Raw genomic sequence first — 24,581 nt, forward strand, 5'->3', positions numbered from 1 at the left:
CTGGAGAGTGCGGGCTAAACTTGTCACGTGACCCGGCGGTCGCACTCCCACCGGCTCCGCGCGCGCGCAATCGAAGGAAGTCGGCTCCCGGCCGTGTGGGGGCAGGGGAGGGGCGCCCGCCTCGGATCCACAGAAAGCCATTCTGCGTGTCTGGATAGGCTGCGAACGCAGCTTCCCCGCCCACTCTACCATTCGGGACGCTCCGACTGGCCAGTGTTGGCGCGAAGGTGCGCGAGTCAGCCCTCACGCAGGGGCAGCAGGAAACAATAGAGGCCGCGCGCGCAGAGCGAGCGCCCGTAGCCTCCCCGCCCCTCCCGCAACGCTCGACCCCGGGATCCCCCCGGCTTGCCTGCCCGCCATGGCCGACAAGGAAGGTGAGGGTGCTGGGGCCGCCCCAGGAGGGCGGGGGGTGCCGGGCTGGCGCCGGGGCCTCGACAGGGCCTAGCAGTGACGACAAGCCCGACTCTTGAGTGCTGTCCCCACCATCGAAGGCGTGAGGAGAAATCGCCCCGTAGGGCGGGCTAACGGCGCGCCAGTTTCTCCGGCGCGGAGGCCGGTCCCCCGGGTGGAGGCCGGTCCCCCGGCGTGGAGCAGGGGCGGGGAATGGGGGGAGCCCGGGCCCGGCCGGTGTCTGGTACCTTTCCGCGCGCCCTGTCCGTCTGCCCGCCTCTCCCGGTTCTGCCTGAGCCGTTCGCTACCCCAGGGGCCCAGGAGGCCCGCGCCGGTTCCGTAGACTCGGCGCGAATGGGAGCGTGCTCATGAGGCCCGGCGCCGTCGCGCGAACGGCTAACGGAGTGACGGGCCTGGCTAACCCGAGAGAGTAGTTGCTGCGGGCCCGCGCGCGTGGAGAGCGGTGTGGGTACCTCGGCCGCGGGGAGAATTGCCCATACCTCCTCCATTTCAGAATCTGGACTCGAGCATTGCCGGTAGCTTTGGAAGTGTTGACTCGGTTTCCCTTTGTGTTCGCTAACTTAATTTGTTTTTAACTTTTAGCAGCCTTTGATGACGCAGTGGAAGAACGTGTGATCAACGAAGAGTACAAAATATGGAAAAAGAACACCCCTTTTCTTTACGATTTGGTGATGACCCATGCCCTGGAGTGGCCTAGCCTAACTGCGCAGTGGCTTCCAGATGTAACCAGGTGATGTGAACCTTTTGAACGTTGTCTTGTTGTGTCCTCCTTGGTGTTGATTTTCCCTGTTTCCTCCAGTCCCCCAAAGAGAGCACGTGATCAAAACCCAGTTGGTGACCTTTTTTCCTAGCCCCCAAAATAAGACAAAAATGTAAAAGTAGTTTTGCAATGTACCTGATAAGAGAAAACTTGTTTTCTTTCCCTGATAACGAATTGAATAGTCTGTTGTAACTACAGTTAACGAAATAATGTAAAATGTGTCAGCTTTCAAGAAAATGCTGTGATGAGTTCAGCTTTTTCAGCAACACATTGGAACTTAGAGGTAGTAGCTGGCTAGTACAAAGATTTATGTGACATGGTACCTGCCTTCAAGGAGCACAGGCATAGTTGAAGAAGCTGATAGAAGCTAATAGTTACAGTGACATGTGCCAAGAGCAGTTTTACAGAGATACTTAGGGTGTTTAGAACTAACACCTGAGGGGTGTCTGGGTGGCTCAGTGGTTTGAGCCTCTGCCTTCTGCTCAGGTCATGATCCCAGTGTCCTCGGATGGACCCCCACCCCACCCCTGGCGTTGCTCAGCGGGGGACCTGCTTCCCCCTCTCTACCTCTCTGCCTACTTGTGATCTCTGTCAAATAAATAAATAAAATCTTTAAAAAAAAAAAAAAAAAAACTAACACCTGAAGGTGGGATGGTTTTTGTATAAGGGAATAATGCATAGTGAGAGATTAATCACTTGTAGGGTAGGTCTTACGCATGAAAAGCTTACCTCCAACAAGATAAAATAGTACTTAATTTATCCCATTTATTTAGGGTCTGCTAGGTACCACATATCAGGTTGTGCAAATTTAGATAAGACACCTTCCCTGCCTTGACTTTTTGTGTGTAGTATGATACATACCACCCCCCCTTTAGTTTAGGGAATATGGCTGAGGATCCCTAATGGATGCCTGAATCTGTGGATAGTACTGAACTCTATATTATGTTCTTTTTTTTCCCCATATATACATAGCTGCGATAAAGCCTCACTTGTAAATTAGACATATAAGAGGATAATAGTAAAACAGTAATTATAGTAACATAGCATAATAAAAGCTATCTGATTGTGGTCTTTTGCTGTCCGAATCTCTCACTGTGTACTCACCCTTGTGATGTTGAGAAAAATGCTTATGTGATGAAATAAAGTGAGGTGAATGACATGGGCATAGTGATGAAGTATTAGGCTGCTACTGACCTGATGATAAGTCAGAGGAAGATCATCTACTTCCGGAGGGATTGTGGTTGACCATGGGTAACTGAAACCACAGGTGGAGGGGCTACTGTATTACAGTAAAAAATAATTATCCTAAGAGTGGCACAGATAAAATGATCAAGTGATTAGGGGAAGGAAAAATCACCTCAATTTAGGGTATCGTGAAAGGCTTCCAGGAGGAAGTGACAATGCAGAGATGAACGTGAATTTAAATAATACAGGATTTTATCAAGACCAGTGTAATAATGAGTTGTTGGGATAATGAGTTTTCTTTTATAAAATTGCCTCACCGTTCATTATAGCATTTAAAAAATGGTATTATAGGGGCACCTGGGTGGCTCAGTGGGTTAAAGCCTCTGCCTTCAGCTCAGGTCATGATCCCAGCGTCCTGGGATCGAGCCCACATCGGGCTCTCTGCTCAGCAGGGAGCCTGCTTCTCCCTCTCTCTCTGCCTGCCTCTCTGCCTACTTGTGATGTCTGTCTGTCAAATAAAATCTTTTTTAAAAAATGGTATTATATGCTAAATAAGGTTCTTCAGAATTCAAGATCTTGCAGAATGTGGCTATGTTTCAGCTCAACAAGTAATAGAAATTTGATGCAAATTTTACTAATAACTCAGAGGTTACTACCTTCACAGTGGCATTAAAAAAATGAGGAAGTCTGCCCTAGGATGTTTACAAAACTCCTAATAAATGCCCAGAAATATAGAGTTGAAAGCTTTGTCATTCATGACCAGGAGTTCCCATATTCAGCTGATCGATCAGAATTATTTAGGTTCAGGGTGCCTTGGTGGCACATTGGTTAATCATCCAACTGTTGGTTTCTGCTCAAGTTGTAATCTATAGAGCCCCACCTTGGGCTCTGCATGAAAGTCTCTTTTCTCTTCCCCTCTACCCTACCCCCCCACACCCTCGCTTTCTAAAAAAAAATTTCTTTTTTTTAAAGAATTACTTGAGTTCAGATTAAGTGGAGTCATTGCTCTCAGTTCTCAGTGATAGTCAAACCATTTAGGAACTGGTGGCAGAGGACTTGTTGAAAAACGGTTGAATGGTGATTCTACAGTCATGAGCTGTATCATGAGCCACCCCAGACCTACTAAATCATCCTGGAGCCATATTTTTAAAAACCTTCCTATATAATGCAGTAATGAGCTCAACTTGGAAAGCAGTGAATGAGACTAAATTCCCCAGGGTTGAAATCTGTGTTATCTTAGTAGTTTCTACTTTAGCAGACGTAGGTAAATAAACCTTTTTGCAATGTTTGACGTTGGTCCAAACACCCAGTCTTTACCTTCCTTTTTTTGTATTCTACACATATAACAATGCTGATTTTATTTTTTTTTTTTAAGATTTTACGTATTTATTTTGAGTGAGAATGGTGGGAGGCAGAATCTTCAAGCAGCCTCCTGCTGAGCACAGAACCCCACGCAGGGCTCAGTCCCACAACCCATGAGATCATGACCTGAGCTGAAATCACGAGTTGGTCTCTTAACTGACTGAGCCACCCAGGCACCCCAACAGTACTAATTTTCTTTTTAAGATGAGGATTACTTAGAAGCAATTATGTAGTGTTAGCTGTTTGGTTTTCTTGTGTTTGTTAGCGTCGTCATGGCAGCGGGTGGCAGTGGTGGTATTTATTCATACCCTTTTTTAAAAAAATAAAATTGTAGCTCCGTAATGCTCTTCTGCCCTCACTTCCTGTGGTTCCTTTACCCTAAATTCCGGCATTCCCAGTTTTGTGTTGACAGCTCTCTTTCTTCTTCTTTCTTTCTTTCTTTTTTTTTTTTTTTTTTTTTAAGATTTACTTTATTCATTTGAGAGAGAAAGACAGAGCACAAGCAGAGGGACAGGCAAGAGAGGGGGAAGCAGGCTCCCAGCTGAGCAGGGAGCCTGCTGTGGGGCTCCATCCAAGACTCTGGGATCATGACCCTAGCAAAAGGCAGACACTCAACCATCTGAACCACCCAGGCACCCCTTTGCTCTGTTTTCTCTATGTAGGATAGAGATATCTATTGCCTCTGTGCAGAGGAATTCCTGTTGGTTATCTCTAGACCCAACTTCTGAGCTTTTCTGAATTTTCAGCTGCCTGCTGGTGTCTTTTCTGGAGTATCTTTTTGTCTTCCCAAACATCACATGTTCCAAACTGAGTATATTCTTCCCATAGAGTCCCACTAGCTTTCTTCTCTTGTTCCTAGTTCTCTTTATCATAGTTGACTTTGGTTTGACATTCCTAGGTTTTTCTCTTTTTTTTTTTTTAATTTCGCAGTTCATTTATAAGCCCCAGTGGATTCTGTGGGGTAATAGCTTTCTTTTCTAGACCAGAGATTCTCAAACTTGAACATGCATCATAATCAACTGAAGGAATTACAAGATAGATCATTGTGCCTAGCATCTCAGTTCTTAATTTAGTAGGTCTGGAGTGGATCTGAGATTTGCCTTTCTAGCTGACTTCCTAGATGATGCTGATGTTATTGGTCCTGATGCCACACTTGAAGAACCTCTGCTTTACACTGTTAGATTAATCCCTCTGTGGTAATTCAGATCAATAAGATCTTTAAAAAAAAAAAGTCAGAGATGTAGCTTTTTTTTGTTGTTAAAGATTGGTTTATTTGACAGAGAGATGAGCACAAGCAGGGGGAGCAGCAGGGAGAAGGAGAAACAGGGAGCTGGATGCAGGGCTCAATCCCAGGACCCCAGGATCATGACCTGAGCCAAAAGCAGATGCTTAACCAACTGAGCCACCCTGGCGCCCCAGAATTGTGGCTCTTAGTTTTTCTTCCCCAAACCTGGTTGTAATAGTGCCTTTTGCGTACATGTATATATATCACTGACTTCATTGTTTCTCTTAGTATTACAAATTTGAATAGTGACCATGTATTGCTGTTACAGACCAGAAGGGAAAGACTTCAGCATTCATCGACTTGTCCTGGGAACACACACGTCCGATGAACAAAACCATCTTGTGATAGCCAGTGTGCAGCTCCCTAACGATGATGCTCAGTTTGATGCTTCACACTACGACAGTGAGAAAGGAGGTAGGAATCTTCAAATTGAAAGAAGGAATGATGTATGGGTTATATCTTTCGTATCTTTGAATTCCCATGGAAAAGGTATAAAGTTTGATTTTAGAAATAAGATAATGAGCTGTGGAAAGCCTGAGTTGCAGTACAGATATTAGATATTAGAAGACATACTTTTTTTTTTTTAAGATTTTATTTATTTATCAGAGAGAGAGAGGGAGAGCGAGCGAGCACAGGCAGACAGAAAGGCAGGCAGAGGGAGAGGCAGGCTCCCTGCTGAGCAAGGAGCCCAATGTGGGACTCGATCCCAGGACGCTGGGATCATAACCTGAGCTGAAGGCAGCTGCTTAACCAACTGAGCCACCCAGGCGTCCCTAGAAGACATACTTAATGCACACTTGGTTCTGTCTTTTCTAGAAACCTTCGTCTACTAGATTGGGGGGGGGTCTAGAATTGAAAGAAACCAAAATCTGCCATTAATTCTTTTATTTTTATTTTTTTAAGTTACATTTATGTAATCTCTACACTCAGCATGGGGCTCACACTCAACCCTGAGATCAAGAGTCATAGGCTCTTCTGACTGAGCCAGCCAGTCTTGCCTTTATTGTGGTGTTTTTTTTTTTTAATCCCAGCTTTATTGAGATATAATTGACATATAACTTTAACATTGTATAAGTTTAAGGTGTATAAGGTATTGACTCATATATTGTAAATTATTACCATCATGGGTCTTTTTGTTTAAGATTTTACTGGGGCTTGAACTCATAATCCCAAGATCAAGAGTCACATTCTCTACCAGCTGAGCCAACCAGGTGCCCCCAAAGTCCACCATTTATTGCTATGCATACATGGATGCATATGTGCATTCTCAGCATGGGAGGTGATTGCCCCTAAGGTGAAGAAAATTGGTTCTTGGAAAGGGGGGTGCATGAAAATAATTTTAACTCTTTAAATGTATAAAGCACAGTTATATATGGTATACATAAATACATAGGATATCTGTGGTATTAAAATTTCATCAGGAGGGGCGCCTGGGTGGCTCAGTGGGTTAAGCTGCTGCCTTCGGCTCAGGTCATGATCTCAGGGCCCTGAGATCGAGTCCCGCATCGGGCTCTCTGCTTGGCGGGGAGCCTGCTTCCTCCTTCTCTCTGCCTGCCTCTCTGCCTACTTGTGATCCCTCTGTCAAATAAATAAATAAAATCTTTTAAAAAAATAAAATAAAATTTCATCAGGAGTGTCAGAAAAGATGTCTTTTTGTTTTGTTTTGTTTTAAAGATTTCATTTACTTACTTGACAGAGATCATAAGCAGGCAGAGAGAGGGGGGAAACAGGCTCCCCACCGAGCAGAGAGCCCGATGTGGGGCTCAATCCCAGGACCCTGAGATCATGACCTGAGCTGAAGGCAGAAGCTTAGCCCACTGAGCCCCTCAGTGTCCCCAGAAAAGATGTCTTACAAGGTTTGGGGGGTGAGGGAGGTTGAGAAACACTGGCTTAAATTACCCTTTCCATTTTGAAGTGGTAGAAATGACTTAACATGGTACTTGATATATATATAAAAATTAGGGGTGCCTGTGTGGCTCAGTGGGTTAAGCCGCTGCCTTTGGCTCAGGTCATGATCTCAGGGTCCTGGGATCGAGTCCCACATCAGGCTCTCTGCTCAGCAGGGAGCCTGTTTCTCTCTCTCTCTCTCTCTCTCTGCCTGCCCCTCTGCCTACTTGTAATCTCTGTCAAATAAATAAATAAAATCTTAAAAAAAAAAATTAAGTGAGCCATTTAATTATATTTTATATGAGGAGATCGCCTAAGGGTTTAGCTATTCATGAAATACTTAACTCTCTCCCTTTTAATAGAGTTGGAAATGGATGAGTTACGTTTCTTGTTCTAAACTCAAATTATTACCCAGAGATAAAAGACACACGCTCATTGAGATATGTGATCTAAAAAATGGATGTTTAATGTTTCTTGAATTTCTCTCCATTAGCAGAATCCATTCTTTTATCTAAGTTCTTTGAGCTCCAGTTACTTGCCAGGATTGTTGTGTACAGTTAGTTGGTCTTTTGATCTCTGCATATTTGCCTTAGGGTGTTACAGAATGCAGAGTAATAAGTTCTTACGATAAAGGTCCACGGATACGGTTTTGTGTCACTGACCCAGCTGTGCGTGATACAATTACTGGGAAGTTACTCTTTGGGTAGACATTAGTGTTGGGGTGTAGGCGGGTGGTGGACACTGAACTTAAAGAGTCTAAGGAGTTGGGCTTAAGGTCCTGTTAACGCCACTCACTAGCTCTGTGGTTTTGGATAAATCATTTAGCCTCTCTGAGCATCAACTTCCTTTCTATTAAGTGAAGATAAATTGTTTTTAAATAATATTTTTGGGGGCACCTGGGTGACTCAGTGGGTTAAGCCTCTGCCTTTGGCTGGGGTCATGATCTCAGGGTCCTGGGATAGAGCTCAGCAGGGAGCCTGCTTCCCTCTCTCTCTGCCTAGCTCTCTGCCTACTTGTGGTCTCTCTCTCTATGTCAAATAAATAAATAAAATCTTTAGTTAATAAAATTTTTCGTGACAATGAAAATACTTAGGTAATGTAATAATTGTTTTTAAGAAATCAAAGCAAATAGAAAACTGTGGATCCTGGCCACTGCCATAAACCTATCATCTACATATAGATCACTGTTAAATTGATTGTTTTCTGAATGATTTATCTGTCCCATTTATTGGCTCAGTCATTCAACATATATTTGGAGTACTTACTATACCCCAGGCTTTTTTCTTGGTTCTAAGAATGCAGCATAGAATATGCTTTTCTGGCCGATGTGTCTTGGACATCTTTTTGTGTAAGATGTATCTCCTTTTGATGGTTGTATACTATGTCATAGTTAACCATCCTTGATATTTAAGTGGCTTCCAATATTCTGGCTTGAAAAACAGTTCTTGTACCATATGTCTTGCATATTTTTGCTGTAGAGTAATTTTCTAAGTGGAATGCTGATCAGAGGGCAAGAACATTTTCAGGTAAAATTAATACTGCTAAGTTGCCCTTCGAGAAGGATTCCCAGTCCCACCAATAGCAGATGTATTTATGTATGTTTTGTGTATTTATCTTTATGCCTTCGCCAGCATTGGATTTACTTGTCCCAACTTTCCTCTGATACCCTTCAGATTTTGTGTCATTCTTGGAAACGCCTTTATTATTCCAAGATTTTAAAGTATTTACCTGTTGTTTTCTGGGCTTATTTATGTTTTGGCCATTAAAACTGTAATATTTCTGGAATTTGTTTTGGCATTGGGTATGGAGTAGGAATCCAAGCATTTTTTTTTTCTTTTTTTAAGATTTTATTTGTTTATTTGACAGAGATCACAAGTAGGCAGAGAGGCAGGCAGAGAGAGAGAGAGGAGGAAGCAGGCTCCCTGTTAAGCAGAGATCCCAATTTGGGGCTTGATCCCAGGACCCTGGGATCATGACCTGAACCGAAAGCAGAGGCTTTAACCCACTGAGCCACCCAGGCGCCCCCAAGCATTTTTTCTAAGTGATAAAACAATTTTTTTAAAATACCATTTGCTGGGAGCACCCCAGTAGCTCAGTTGGTTAAGCTTAATTCGGACTCTTGTATGTTTTTTTAAGATTTTATTTATCTATTTGACAGACCAAAGTGGGCAGAGGAGGAGGCAGCCTCCCTGCCCAGCAAAGAGCCCGATCCATCGATATCGGGGCTTGATCCCAGGACCCTGGGAGGATCATGATCAGAGCTGAAGGCAGAGACTTTAACCCACTGAGCCACCCAGGTGCCCTTAATTGGGACTCTTGATCAACTCAGGTCTTGATGTCAGGGTGGTAAGTTCAAGCCCTGTGATAGGCTCCATGCTATACGTGGAGGCTACTTTTAAAAAAGATGCCATTTGCTGGCAAGTAGTTTCTTCACTAATTGTTGAGGTGGCATTTTTTAAACATACATACATTTTCTGGTAACAGTTTTTTGAACAGCATCAAAACAACTTTTGCTTTATCCCACTTAATGCTAGAGGAACAATTAAAAATACTGGTAATGATGGGTGATACATTTGTAAAATTCTATAAATTACTCTGTTTAATCCTCATAGGGAACTCTGTAGTTGTTTTGTAACTTGCCCTAAGGTTACACAGCTTATCTCCCTCCCTCTCTCTCCCCTCTTCCTTTTACTCCCTTTCCTTTCCCCCAAGTCCCCCATCTTCAGATCACTGGATAGGTTTGGTGCTTTAGAGAGGGGGGCCGTACTCTCTTCTGTATGGTCTTAACAGTGGTGAAAGCAGATAATACCTAATGTCTCTTGGGTGATTATTAGGTAGATAAGCTTACTAGTCTATCTTGTTCTCAGATAAAATATCCTGGGCTCTCAAATTGAACTATTGCAATAAGTTACCGTCCACTTGACCCCATTTGGTTTTAGGTAATAGATGGCAGACATCTTCAAAAGATCAGTGAACTTTCAAAGTGAAAACTGAAGACTGTCTTTGTCCTGTTTTGACATTAAAAAGAATTTGTGCGGAGTGCCTGGGTGGCTCAGGTGGTAATTTCGGGGTCCTGGGATTGAGCCCCGCATCTGGCTCTCTGCTCAGCGGGGAGCCTGCTTCCCCCTCTCTCTGCCTGCTTGCCTCTCTGCCTACTTGTGATCTCTCTCTGTGTGTCAAATAAATAAAATAAAATAAGAAAAGAATTTGTGCGTTTATATTAGGGTCAGCCAGGCTATAGTCGCATTTTAAGCCCATGTAAAACAGAGTAGATGTAAAATTTTACTTATGACTCTGTTACCAAGATCTCCCAATATCAACAAGTTTATTTTTAGCAGCTTATTTGGAGAATTTTTTTAAGATATCTTTAGTCTTTTGTCTGAATTGTATGAAATAAACATTAAATCATGATGAGGTAATTGAGTATTTGTTGTTAGAATTTACTCTTTTTAGTAAAAAGGTGTTTATGGACTCTGGCTTACAGGTAGAAATCAATGCTGGTTACCTCGTTTGTGGGGGAGGGGTAGATACTAGTTGGGAGGGACATGGTAGTACTTTCTGGGAAGCTGAAGATCTTGGTGCTGGTTTTCCTGGTGTATACATTTGTAAAAATTTGTCAAGCTAGGCACTGTAGTTCATAGTGTTTGTTTTTTTTTTTAAAGATTTTATTTATTTATTTGACAGAGAGAGATGACAAGCAGGCAGAGAGGCAGGCAGAGAGAGAGGAGGAAGCAGGCTCCCTGCTGAGCAGAGACCCTGATGCGGGGCTTGATCCCAGGACTCTGAGATCATGACCTGAGCCGAAGGCAGCGGCTTAACCCACTGAGCCACCCAGGCGCCCCGTTCATAGTGTTTTATATGGAGAGACATAAACAAAATAGGAATACAACTGGACCTTGATGGTCATTTAATTCATTGTACATGGATAGCTCAGTCTTTCTTTCCTACTTGAGATTTGGCCTTTCGTTTATCAGCTTCAGCTTGGGAGCCCCTAATTATATTTTAGATAGATAAATCCTCATCTTTGTAAAAACTCAATTGTGAATCCTCTAAGCTGACTTATTACTGTGTTGTTGTTTTAAGATTTTATTTATTTATTTATTTGACAGACAGAGATCACAAATAGGCAGAGAGGCAGGCAGAGAGAGAGGAGGAAGCAGGCTCCCTGGGAGCAGAGAGCCCAATGTGGGGCTCAATCCCAGGACCCTGGGATCATGACCTGAGCTGAAGGCAGAGGCCTTAACCCACTGAGTCACCCAGGTGCCCCTATTACTGTGTTTTAACCACGGTTAAGGAGACCCTCTGTTTAGTATGTATCCAATACCAAAATACCCCACATTATGTAATTAGTACCCTTGCTCTGCAGGCTCGCTGCCAGCTGTTGCTCTTCCCTTGTTACTGGGATCTCTTTAATTGCAGTTAGGCTTTTTTTGTCATAGTCATCTGTAGTTAGAGTTTATCTCTGTGTTTGGACTGAAAGTTCCTTGCAGTCACGTATCTTACCATGCCTTTTTTTTGTAATTTATTTTAGATTTTATTTACTTATTTGAGACAGTGAAAGAGAATATGAGAGAGGAGAAGGTCAGAGGGAGAAGCAGACCCCCCCGTGGAGCTGGGAGCCTGATGGGGGACTCGATTCTTGAACTCCAGGATCATGACCTGAGTGGAAGCCAGTTGCTTAACCAACTGAGCCACCCAGGCGCCTATGCCTTCTTTTTTTACATTATAGATACTCGTGGTCTAGAGTTCTGGGGTTTTGGGTTTTGTTTTTTTTTTTTTTTTTAATATATTTTTTAAAGATTTTATTTATTTATTAGGCAGAGAGGCAGACAGGGGATGGGGGAAGCAGGCCCCCTGATTGGGGGGGGGGGGCAGGACCCTGGGATCATGACCTGAGCTGAAGCAGAGGCTTAACCCACTGAGCCACCCAGGCGCCCCTAATACAGCTTTGCACTGGTTTTCTTTTCTTTTTCTTTTTTTTTTTTTTTGACAGATCACAAGTAGGCAGAGAGGCGGCAGAGAGAGAGGGAAGCAGGCTCTCTGTGTTTGGACTGAAAGTTCCTTGCAATCATGTATCTTATCATGAGTTTTTTTGTTTTTGTTTTTTGGGTTTTGTTGTTGTTTTAGATTTTATTTATTTATTTAAGAGAGGGACAGTGAGAGAGAGCATAGGAGGAGAAGGCAGAGAGCCTTCTGAGCAGAGAGCCTGATGCGGGGCTCCATCCCACGACCCTGAGGTCATGACCTGAGCAGAAGGCAGAGGCTTAACCCACTGAGCCACCCAGGCACCCTGCTAGATTTCTGGGGTTTTAATGTGAGCTTTTTTTTCCTCCTTCAGAGTCTATTCTGCGTGTTTGTTTTTAGATTTTTAATGTGTATGAAACATTTGCATTTCAACCTTTAAAAGTTATTTAGTGGAAATTGAAAGTTATCTAGTCTGCCAGCCATATTATCTATGTCCTTGCTTTTTAAAAAAAAAAAAAAATTATTTATTTATTTGACAGAGATTACAAGTAGGCAGAGAGGCAGGTGGGGCGGGATGGGAGGAGCAGACTGCCGAGCAGAGAGCTCTATGTGGGGCTTCATCCAAGGACCCTGGGATCATGACCTGAGCCGAAGGCAGAGGCTTAACCCATTGAGCCAACCAGGCTCCCCTATGTCCTTGCTTCTTTGGTTTGTTTTGGTTTTGTGGGCTTTTTGTCTTTTTTGTTTGTTTGTTTTTGTCCTTTTTAAAAGATTTTTGTCCTTCAAAGTATAACACTTGTATAATGGTGCTATTGACAGTGTTTTCATCTGTCATAAGTTACTGTCACTTAAGTTACTGTCACAACTTAGCTTTATGGAGAAGGTGTTTGAGACTCAGAAATTGAAGGCCTTCCCCAAATGACCAAGCTCTGGCAGTCAGTTAGGCCAAGGTCTGACTCTTCCTTAGATATCTTATCATGCTGCCTTCTGTAATTCTTTCGACTAAACATTAACTACCTTTGTTTATATGTTGCTTTGCCAGGATTTACATAATCACAAATTATATTGTTAACACATTTTATAATGGCACTTGGGAGAACGAAGTGCATACAGTAGCCAAATGTGAATAAAAAATATTTTTATCTAGTCTTTGCCTGCCTGGTTTATTTCAGCCAAGGATTGTAGTTGGCATGTATAAGTGGGTGGGGGAGATGGTAAAAGAGAATGGAACTAGCTGTTGTGGCTCTGTTTTTCCTCACTGGACTAAGAGAAATGGTATAGGGAAAAGATAATGGTGTGATGGTATTTCAGGAAGGTCATTCCAAACTGTAGCTTCAAATAAATGGTGTATAAAGGGGACTCTTTAGTACCTGGTATACTGTGTACTTTAATATTTGTTAAAATAGTAACTTAAAGAGCACATGGGTAGAGTAGACTGTTGAGCCTCTGAGTCTTGATTTAGGCTCAAGTTGTGGTCCTAGGATCTGGCCCCATGTCGGGCTCTGCACTCAGTGCAGAGTCTGCTTAGGATTCTCTCTCTCTTCTCCTCCTGCTCATTCTCACATGCACATGCTCTTGCTTTCTCTCTCTCAAATCTTAAATAAAATAGTAACTTGGTTTTACTTATTTAGCACTTTTTTGGTACTTAGATTAGATTTGAAAATTGCTTATTGAGAATCTACTTTTGAAGTGGAATTGGTAGTGTTTCCTATTTTTTAGATAGTATTCATATTTTTTAGCTAGGAATCAGGAGAATGAGAATTTTCACTAGATTCAGTTGTAGTCCTGTCACTAGGAATGGATTAATGTAGGTATGCCAGATTATTATTTTTCTTGGCAAAATTTGGGGGAGATACTGACTTCCCTTCTATGTAGGGTTATAACAATCAAATGAATTAAGAGGTATGAAAACACTGTATACTGTTAACAGATGTCTAGATTATTTCTAGTATTTACCAGTTTGTCTGTGTCATAATTTGAGTGACAGAGAAGCTCTTGCTTTGTCCTCATTTGCAATTTCTTATATATTTACAGAATTTGGAGGTTTTGGCTCAGTTAGTGGAAAAATTGAAATAGAAATCAAGATCAACCATGAAGGAGAAGTAAACCGGGCACGTTATATGCCCCAGAACCCTTGCATCATTGCGACAAAGACTCCATCCAGTGATGTTCTTGTTTTTGACTATACAAAACATCCTTCCAAACCAGGTACCTGCCGCCTTCAGTTCAGATACAGATAATGAGTCACTATGGGAATACACTTTTCCACTCAAACTGAGTGTAATTGCTTGTTAAATGTATATTCTAACATCTAGTGATGTATACTGGTATGTGTTGATATTCTTCTCTTGCGTTCCTGCCTAAATGGAAAAAAATGCTTTTTTACACAGAACAGAATCATGGTGCATTTTAAGTGTTAACAACTTGATCATAATGGGTCTCTATTGCTATACATATGAAGAGCTTCATACTTCTTCCATCAAAATTCCATTATGCTTTGTAGACCCAAAGAGGCAGTAGACTTTGGATAGTCTTGATATGTGTGTTAATTTGCAGACCCTTCTGGAGAGTGCAACCCAGACTTGCGTCTCCGTGGACATCAGAAGGAGGGCTATGGACTTTCTTGGAACCCAAATCTCAGTGGGCACTTACTTAGTGCTTCAGACGACCACGTGCGTATCTCATTTTGAAGCAGATCTGGGCTAGTTATCAGTTGGTTTCTTTTCTTGGGTATGTGGGGAAGTGAGAATCTTCCATTTATATAATAGTTAATTTTACATTTAAGACCATCTGCCTCTGGGACATCAGTGCTGTTCCAAAGGAAGGAAAAGTTGTGGATGCGAAGACCATCTTTACAGGGCATACAGCAGTAGTAGAAGACGTTTCCTGGCATCTGCTCCATGAGTCTCTGTTTGGGTCAGTTGCTGATGATCAGAAACTTATGATGTGAGTAGAATCCATGTTTGAGTTTTTTCCTTGTTGTCTAAGTTTTATGTTACCCATTTTAAGCTTTTTTTCCTGTTTTTTCTTTTATATTAAAGCTGGGATACTCGTTCAAACAATACTTCCAAACCAAGCCACTCAGTTGATGCTCACACTGCTGAAGTGAACTGCCTATCTTTCAATCCTTACAGTGAGTTCATTCTGGCCACAGGATCAGCCGACAAGGTCAGTTTGGTTCATTTTAAGAGAAAGAAAAATTTTCTTTTGCTTCCTTTGAGTAAACAAAATCTTTCAGTTGTGAGTTTGTTTTCTTTTCATAAAAAATTACTGATTGCTCTTGCTTTCTTTTTTGTATATAGACTGTTGCCTTGTGGGATCTGAGAAATCTGAAACTTAAGTTGCATTCCTTTGAATCACATAAGGATGAAATATTCCAGGTAAGAGAAACTAATGCTACATTTGTTTATTTTAAGGAAAACCTGGATATGTGAGTAGGCTGTGTAAGTAGGCACACTTGTACTTTATCCCATTATTACCAGTAATAGAAATCTCCGCATCTGTGCTCATCTCTGTAGGAAATGTGATTGTTAATTCTGTACTTCCTCAAACTGGTCTTTGGTGACTTACACTCTTGAGGTATTAAGAAAATCAGTGCTCTGGGGCACCTGGGTGGCTCAGTGGGTTAAGCCGCTGCCTTCGGCTCAGGTCATGATCTCAGGGTCCTGGGATCAAGTCCCGCATCGGGCTCTCTGCTCAGTGGGGAGCCTGCTTCCCTCTCTCTCTCTGGCTGCCTCTCCATCTACTTGTGATTTCTCTCTGTCAAATTAATAAATAAAATCTTTAAAAAAAAAAAAAAGAAAGAAAGAAAGAAAAGAAAATCAGTGCTCAATAATTCATGTTCCTGACATTGTATCTTCCCTGATTTCCAGAACTTGCCATGTCTGTTGATTTTGCTGTTGAAGCCTAAAGTACTAGCTCCATGTTTTCTGCCTCATCAGTTTAAGCTCCTTTCTTAACATGCAAAAAGCTCTCTGACTCAATTCAAGAAATGTGGCACTATGTTCACCACTTATTGCCAACACACTGTGAGAAATAGGTTATATATAGTCTTTGCTATTAAAGAGCTTACAGTTTTATAGCAAGGGAAGGCCCATTTAGATTCACCGTAACAGAAGGTTGTTAAGCATTAGAACTTAAGGGTGGGGCACTGGGTGCTTTAGTCAGTTATGGGTCTGCCTTTGATTCGGGTCATGATTCTGGGGTCCTGGGGTTTAACCCCACATTGTTCTCCTTACTCGGTGAGAAGTCTGCTGTTCTCTCTGCGTCTCCCCACAGCTTGTGCTCACTCTTTTCTCAAGTAAATAAATAAAATCTTTAAAATGGGGAGAGCGGGTGTCTGGGTGGCCCAGTGGATTAAGTGGCTACCTTCAGCTCAGGTCATGATCCTAGGGTCCTGTTGCCAAGTCCCACATCAGACTCTCTACTCAGCAGGGAGCCTGCTTCTCCCTCTGCCTGCTGCTCCCCCTGCTTGTGCATTCTATACTCTCTTTCTCTCTCTCTCTCTCTCTCTCTCTCAAATAAGTAAATAAATCTTTTAAAAAGTGTGGTCTAAGTTAATTTTGGTGTGTGAAAGTGGCCTCTGATTTAGGCTCTAGGTGAGCCATACTCCTCTGTACCTTGTCTCACTTAACCTTATTTTCTACTCTTGGCTTGCTCCAGTGAACATTTCTGTCTTTATCCTCTTTGTCCTTGCTTGTAGTGGTGTTCCTGCCTGGAGAGTATCTAAATTCTTCCCTAAGTATTGGTCACTAATGCCCTTTTATCTGTACCACGAAGCTAGGACTTTCTTATCAGACAGTGTTACAGTATGTGATTGTTGTATGTATGGTAGCTAACTTTAATAAAATCATTATCGTAAGGAGTCAGTTTTTTATCCGTTTGGTGGTTTTGTTTTGTTTTTAGTTTTTAATCAGTTTTATATGTAATATTGAATTCATAATAAGTACTTGAGAGAATAGATACTGTATGTATGTGTTCTGTACTTTAGTTTTAAGGTCAGAGTTGGATCACATTTGGCCAGAAGCCAGAATTAGTAAGAGTAGATTAAGATCAGAGCTTCAAAAATATAAAATGAAGGGCACCTGCCTGATTCAGTCAGTAGAACTTGTGACTCTTGATCTCAGAGTCATGAGTTCCAGCCCCCAGTTGGGGTGGAGTTTATTTAAAAGTTAAAAAATCTTGATATGAAATATTTTACTTAAAATTTAAAATCTTGGGCACCTGGGTGGCTCAGTTGGTAAGTGTCTGCCTTCCGCTCAGGTCATGATCTCAGGGTCCTGGGATTGAGCCCTGCATCAGACTCCTTGCTCAGCAGGAAGCCTGCTTCTCCCTCTCCTACTCCCATGCTTATGTTCCCCCTCTTGATGTCTGGCTTCTCTGTCAAAAAAATAAAATACTTTTAAAATTAAATTAAAGTGGTGCCTAGGTGGCTCAGTTGTTAGCCATCTGCCTTCAGCTCAGGTCATAATCCCAGAGTCCTGGGATCGGGCCCCAAGTAGGGCTCCCTGCTTGGCAGGAAGCATGCTTCTCCCTCTCCCACTCCCCCTGCTTAGGTTCCTCTCTTGCTGTATCTCTCTGTCAAATAAATAAGTCTTTAAAAACAATTTTTTTTTAATTTTTTTTAAATTAAAAATTTTTACAACACACACACACAAATAGAAATAGAACAAAAGGTTTAGTCCTAAGTTTAGGACCATCTTATCTACCTGTCAGGTTTTTTTGTTGTTGTTGTTGTTGTTGTTAAGATTTTATTTCCTTATCTGTCAGAGTGCAAGCAGGGGGAGCAGCAGGCAGAGGGAGAAGCAGGTGCCTGCTGAGCAAGGAGCTGATACGGGTATCACTCCCAGGACCCCAGGATCATGACCTGAGCCAAAGGCAGATGCTCAACCAGCTGAGCCACCCAGGCACCCTTTTTGGGTTTCTTTGTTTGTTTTTTTGTTGTTTTTGTGTTTTATTTTTTAAAATAATCTCTACACCCAAACTGGGGCTTGAACTTTAAAACTCCTGAGATCAAAAGTTGCATGATCCACCAACAGAGCCAGCTAGGCACCCCCTCTATCTGTCAGTTTTAATTATAATGTCTAAAATACTTTGATTTCTTTTTTATGAAATTTTTAAATTGTTAAGTATAATTTAGGTATTTTCCCCTGAGTTTTCTTTCTTTCTTTTTTTTTTTTTTTCTTCTTAAGATTTGATTTATTTATTTGAGAGACAGAGAGCAAGTGAATGAGAGAGAGAGCGTGAGCTGGGGCAAGAGGGAGAGGGAGAAGCAGGCCTGAGCAGGGACTCTATCCCAGAACCTTGGCATCAGGACCTGAGCCAAAGGCAGATGCTTAACTAACTAAGCCACCCAGACACCCCAACCCTCAGGTTTCTAAGTTACAGTTTTTCTCTTTCCTTCATTTTTACTGTAGGTTCAGTGGTCGCCTCACAATGAGACCATTTTGGCTTCCAGTGGTACTGATCGCAGACTGAATGTTTGGGATTTAAGGTAAGTCTTGTATTGGTTACTCTTGTGGAGATTTTTTTTTTTTTAATAATTTTTTTAAATGATTTTATTTATTTATTTGAGAGAGAGAGAGCGAGCAAGCATGAGAGGAGAGAGATCAGCAGGAGAAGCAGACTCCCTGCTGAGAAGGGAGTCCGATGTGGGACTCGATCCCAGGACTCCAGGATCATGACCCGAGCCGAAGGCAGTCGCTTAACCAACTGAGCCACCCAGGCGCCCCTGGAGATATTTTCTTTATTTATACTTTTCTAAAGTAGTTACTTGGGACAAATCTGTTTTAATTTCTTGTTTTGTTTTAACTTTTTTTAAATCTTTTTGTGCTAGTAAAATTGGAGAGGAACAATCCCCGGAAGATGCAGAAGATGGACCACCAGAATTGTTGGTATGTTCTGCACATTGAGTAATATTGAAATACTCTGTTACTTACTGCTCTCTATCTGCTTTTCATATCTTTGTTTTCCTCCCTCTTCCAGTTTATTCATGGTGGTCACACTGCCAAGATATCTGATTTCTCCTGGAATCCCAATGAACCTTGGGTGATTTGTTCTGTATCAGAAGACAATATCATGCAAGTGTGGCAAATGGTAAGTGTTCCCATTTATTCGGGGGACATGAGGTCAGTGAAATGGAGTATCACTTCATATTTACAGACCATAAGTGGCATCTCTGGTTAGTTTACTCCCAAGTATGACTTTAACACTTGTTGCACGTTATCATTTTCACATGCCTGCTCATTACCTTTATCTGCTTATCCCACTGGTGTCTCAGACTCAAGGAGACCAGACTTCTCTCCCTTTCTCCTTATTCCCATTTTCTCCTATTTTCCTATTTTGTATATGGCTCCAGTGTCATCATCCCCCAGCTCAACCAACTTGAAGACTCAAGAGTTCTTCTTCTTCTTTTTCTTCTTTTTTTTTTTTTTTTTTAATTTATTTGACAGAGATCACAGGTAGACAGAGAGGAGGAAGCAGGCTCCCTGCTGAGCAGAGAGCCTGACAAGGGGCTCGATCCTGCCATGACCTGAGCAGAAGGCAGAGGCTTTAACCCACCCAGGCGCCCCTCAAGAGTTCTTGATTATCTGTTTACCTCTAGTTCTCATTTACTTACCAGATTTTGCATTGTCTGTCTGCATTGTTTTTTGTATCTGTACTCATCTTACAGGTAAACACGTAGTGCCCAGCTTTCCGGTTTGTACTTCACACCCTGGCTCTTTCGTCAGGTTCCCATTACTACTTGCTAAACTCTTGCAGTAGCCTCCTTGCTGGCCTCCTCCTTTCCCCACTACTAGCAGTTGAATCTTTGGGAATGGTCATTCCTTTGAAGTGACTTGTGGCTTTGAACATGCCTCGCACAGTTTCTACCACAATGGTACAGCATCAGATACTGCCATTTCTCTGTGAAATATTACTAGATTCCAAGAACTTTCCTGTTCTTTATACCCTAGATGGGAAGTGTTACCCTTACTTGAATTTCCAAAGTGCTTGGAATTTAATAAAGATAACTGTAATGTATAACATAGAGCAATATAAGAAGCACTTGCCTTCTGGAGTTGGATGGTGGTTGATAGTTGCACACAGGGTGAATGGACTTAATGCCCTGTACACTTAAAAATGGTTAAGATGGCAATTTGATGTGTATTTTTGTACCACAATTTTTTTACTTCATTGCATAACTTGAGTGATGGTAGCCTGATTAATGAAAAGATTTGAAAAAAGGTTTTTGTTGTTTTAGCATAGATCTAGAGGCAGGAATAATCTCCAGAAGAAAGTTTTTGGCTCAATATGAGGGAAAGTATTTTATTTTATTTTTTTATTTTTTTTTTTTTTAAGATTTATTTATTTATTTGACAGAGAGAGATTACAGGCAGGCAGAGAGAGAGAGGAGGAAGCAGGCTCCCTGCTGAGCAGAGAGCCCGATATGGGGCTCGATCCCAGGACCCTGAGATCATGACCTGAGCCGAAGGCAGCGGCTTAACCCACTGAGCCACCCAGGCGCCCGGGAAAGTATTTTAATAATCAGAATTTCTTTAAGATGCATGGGTGGCTGTTGATTGAGCTGCTGCCTTCGACTCAGCAGGAAGCCTGCTGCTGCTTCTCCTTCTACTGTTCCCTTTGCTTGTATGTGCGTGCATGCTCTCTGTCAGATTTTTTTAAATCTTTGAAACAACTTTCTTAACGAATAGCACTATTAATCAAAGTTAAAGAAATAAAATGAAAAAGAAATGAGTTTTTGTGGCCTATGAAATTTACAAATTATATGGTATATCCAGACTTCTTTATAAGATAGTCAGGACATGAAGTAGGAAAAAAGCAGATTATAGAACAATAGCATGTTATAGTTCCTCATATTAAAATTATTGTAGCTAGGAGTGCCTGGATGACTCAGTTGGTTAAGCAGCTGCCTTCAGCTCAGGTCATGATCCCAAGGTCCTGGGATCAAGCCCCATATTCGCCTCCCTGCTCTGTGGAGAGTCTGCTTCTCCCTGTGCCCCCTTTAACCCTGCTCATCCTCGCTTGCTCACACACACATGTGCTCTCCTCCCCACCCCATCCTCTCAAATAAATAAATAAAATCTTTTTAAACAAAAATAAAATTATTGGGGCGCCTGGGTGGCGTAGTGGGTTAAAGCCTCTGCCTTCGGCTCGGGTCATGATCCAGGGTTCTGGGATCAAGCCCTGCATTGGGCTCTCTGCTCAGCAGGGAGCCTGCTTCCCCCTCTCTCTATGCCTGCTTCTCTGCCTACCTGTGATCTCTCTGTCAAATAAATAAATAAAATCTTTTTTAAAAATATTTAAAAAAAAATAAAATTATTGTAGCTAGTCTTGAATTTAATTATATGCAATTGTTTAGAAGCTTGTTTGCAGAGCCCTCGGTGGCTCACTGGGTTGAGTGACTGCCTTCAGCTCAGGTCATGATTCTGGAGTCCTAGGATCAAGTCCCGCATCGGGCTCCCTGCTTGGCAGAGAGTCAGCTTCTCCCTCTGACCTTTCCCCACCTCGTGGTCTCTCTGATTCTTTCAAATAAATAATTTATTATTTTTTTTAAGGGCATTTAAAAAAAGCAGCAGCTTGTTTGCCATAATGTGGTTGGTATATTTAGGGAGTTTTTGGATATCTTCTTTATACCTTTCAATATTAAAATTTGTAATAGTAAATGTATATTACATGTGTAAACAGAAAATCTGCCTCATCTTTTTCCTTGTAATACACCCACGTATAATTAATATAAAAAGTTAAGAGTTCTGACAGGAAGGTGAATTGTGCTGCCTTGAGTAGCCTGTCATTTGAAGATATTTTAGTAGTTGCCATGGGAATGTAGGAGATCGAACTACATCACCTTCAGGCCAGGGTGTTCTTGACTCAAGTTTTTTTAGAATGGTGGTAAAAGAAAAAATAAAAAAGAATTCTAAAACAAGTAACTATTTGGTCTTTGTCCAAGTTCCTAAAACCCTTGGGGTTGTCTTGAGTGATAGAAGTCTCTGTTGCTGTTTATAAGGAGTCCCTTTTGGCCACACCTGAGTTTAGGCTAAGGAGGTAACTTAGGGCCCCTGGAAAGCCTCGGGATAGGGCTGGTCTCCTGAAAGACCAAACAGGTGATTGGAAAACTTTACAGTCCCTCCTACCCACAGGCAGAGGGGATTGAGTTGTGTAAAACTCTTGAAAAGGCTCTGTGTAACCTCTGGATTCGATGAGCTTCTGGACTGTTGGGTATATTGATGGCTAGCTACCCAGAGAAGACCTAGAAGCTTTGTATTCCCTTCTCACCTCGCCCTGTGCTTCACTGCCAGTTGGCTCTTCTGAGTTGTAAGGCGTGTAGTAAACTGGTAATAGTAAGTAAAGCATGTTCAGGATTCCATGAGTCATTGCAGCGAATCATCAACCCTAAGGGGGCGAGGAGTGGAGGTGGGTTGGCGTGTGGGAACACCTGAGTTGATAACCAAGTTGGGCAGAAGTGCATGGGTAGTCTGAGCACTCCGGGCTTGATGCTGGCCTCTAAAGCGAGGATCATAGTCTTGTGGGACTAGCCCCTTAACCTATGGGGTCTAACACTACTTTCACGCGCAGTTAGTGTCAGGATTGGATTGAATTGAATTGTTGGACAGCCAATTGGGTGAAAAAGACACTACACATTTGTCATCAGAAAACATCACACAAATGTATACTTTTCCAGTCAGATCACAGGCTCTTTAAAGATAAGACTATCCCATCCTTTGCAGCACGTAGCCTAGTGATTTGTGGGTAGTAGATACTAAGTAGAACAGTAAACTCTGCGCAAATGAAAGTGTTTTCTCTATCTCAGATTATGCCTTTGGATGCAAGGTTTTCATCGAGTAACAGAAGTAGAGTTTATGCTAGAGCAGTTTTCTTTTAAAAATATTTATAAATTGATTTAAAAACCCATGGTTTGAGGGGGCGCTCTTAATGAAGACTTTCTAATTTTTTTTTAACCATAATCACAGAATTATACAACCATCATCACAGTAATTCATCCCTCAGAAAAACCCCTTACCCATTAAGCATCACTCCCCATTTTCCTCCAGTCCTCCCAGCATTAGGCAACCCCCAGGCTACTTTATGGATTTGTCTGTTGCAGACACTTAGTATAAATTAAATAATGCAATCTGTGACTAGCTTTTTTTTCATTGCCAGGTAACATTTTTATTTACTCATTGGTCATTTGATGGACATTTGTGTTGTTTTTACGTTCTGACTCTTGTCAGTAATATCCAGTAGAAGGACTCCTGAAGGTTGAGTATCAGGACAAACAGTTACCATACTTCATTTTTGTGGGAATGTCCTAATCTAGTTGGCCTGTGGGCCAGCTGCCTGTTTTTATTGGAACACAGCCACCCATACCCATTCATTTTCAGATGGTCCCTGGCTGCTTTCATGCAGCAGCTGCAGAGTTGAATAGTTGCTACAGAGACTGTGGCTCACAGTCTCTCTCCCTGGCCACCTCTGTTTTTGAAACATTAACTTCAAGAAGTATCCTTCATGTTTACTAAATATCCTTTTCTTGTTTTTGGGCAGGCAGAGAACATTTACAATGATGAAGATCCTGAAGGAAGCGTGGATCCAGAAGGACAAGGGTCCTAGATATGTCTGCACTTCTTGTGATTTTAGACTCCCCTTTTTTCCCCCCTCTCAACCCTGAGATTGATTTAACACTGGTTTTGAGACACAGACTTTGTTTGGCTATCCCTCTATGATAGGTACCATCAACGATGTTACTAGCCCAAACAGAGGGTGTTTTCTAAATATTAACTGGGGGACTTGATTCAGTAAAGCCACAGACTTATATTTAAATTTTCTTCAGGAATTTTCTAGTAACAAAAGGTCTAACGTAGCCACAGAAAGGGGAATATTGGGTGTGGTTATTTTTCTTCTTAGGCTATATCCCCAAGTTTTACAGACTCCTTTTAAGCAAAGGCTAAAGTGAGGAAGGATAGAGCCAAGTGAGGTAGGTGTCTGAGCCATGAAGTATAAATACCACAAGATGTTGTTTTTATTCAGGAAATGGGGGAGATTCAAGTCATATAAATTCCTATTCTAAAGTTTTCACACCTGACTTTCCAGGATGCACATTTCCCTATGTAGACCAGTCTCCTCTCAGTTTCTTCAGTTAAGTCAAAACTATATGTTCCTCTTTCCCCATATATTTTTGCTTGTTAGTGTATTTCTTGAGCTGTTTTCATATTTCTTTCCTTTCTGTGAAATGGTTTTTTTAAAAAACTTGGGACCACCAAGTTGTAAAGATGTATGTTTTTACCTGACAGTCATACCACAGGTAGACTGTCCAGTTGAGTTGAGAAGAGTGAATTGATAGCTTGTATTTGTTTTTAAAATTAAATTAATCCTGGATAAGTGTTGCTTTTTTTTTTTATTTTTATTTTTTTTTTTTTAGGAGTTAGTCCTTGACCACTAGTTTGGTACCATCTCTATTTTGGGTGACCTGTTTCACCAGCAGGCCTGTTACTCTCCATGACTAACTGTGTAAGTGCTTATAATGGAATAAATTGCTTTTCTACGTAACCCCATGCCGATGGGTGGGTTTTTTTTTTTTTTTTTTTTTTTTCGGTATATAACATTCATCAAACACCAGTCTGGCTTCTCTAACAGTTTTTCAGAGGACTGTTTTACTGTATATGGTCTTTGACTATCAAAAGTGGAATTAAATATAATAAACCCAGAGCGATAGAAGAGCTTCACTCCTTC

At 41.7% G+C, this 24,581-nt stretch overlaps 2 protein-coding genes across 4 annotated transcripts in view; one reads left to right on the forward strand and one right to left on the reverse strand.

Moving 5' to 3' along the window:
- ZBTB8OS (zinc finger and BTB domain containing 8 opposite strand) overlaps positions 1 to 914 on the reverse strand; it is an 18,527-nt gene extending 17,613 nt beyond the window's left edge. The window contains exon 1 of the mRNA XM_045064131.1: positions 639 to 914. Within this exon, the coding sequence (XP_044920066.1) occupies positions 639 to 899 (261 nt within the window). The 5' untranslated portion in view covers positions 900 to 914. The remainder of the gene's footprint in view (positions 1 to 638) is intronic.
- RBBP4 (RB binding protein 4, chromatin remodeling factor) lies at positions 111 to 24,398 on the forward strand. 3 transcript variants are annotated; one of them, XM_045064130.1, is made up of 12 exons: positions 111 to 374; positions 997 to 1,141; positions 5,272 to 5,417; positions 13,890 to 14,063; positions 14,412 to 14,527; positions 14,641 to 14,801; positions 14,897 to 15,023; positions 15,158 to 15,235; positions 18,272 to 18,348; positions 18,691 to 18,748; positions 18,840 to 18,950; positions 23,397 to 24,398. In XM_045064130.1, the coding sequence occupies exons 1-12, from the start codon at positions 359 to 361 to the stop codon at positions 23,460 to 23,462; spliced, it is 1,275 nt and encodes a 424-aa protein (XP_044920065.1). In that variant the 5' UTR covers positions 111 to 358; the 3' UTR covers positions 23,463 to 24,398. The 3 variants fall into 3 exon arrangements, with proteins under 3 accessions (XP_044920065.1, XP_044920064.1, XP_044920063.1); XM_045064129.1 differs by having other exon boundaries at positions 113 to 374; positions 994 to 1,141; XM_045064128.1 differs by lacking the exon at positions 111 to 374 and adding an exon at positions 799 to 816 and having other exon boundaries at positions 994 to 1,141.
- Positions 24,399 to 24,581: the final 183 nt, after the last annotated feature.

Source organism: Mustela putorius, unplaced genomic scaffold (genome assembly GCF_011764305.1).
Source record: "Mustela putorius furo isolate JIRA1106 unplaced genomic scaffold, ASM1176430v1.1 tig00003853_pilon_pilon_pilon, whole genome shotgun sequence".
NCBI lineage: Eukaryota > Metazoa > Chordata > Mammalia > Carnivora > Mustelidae > Mustela > Mustela putorius.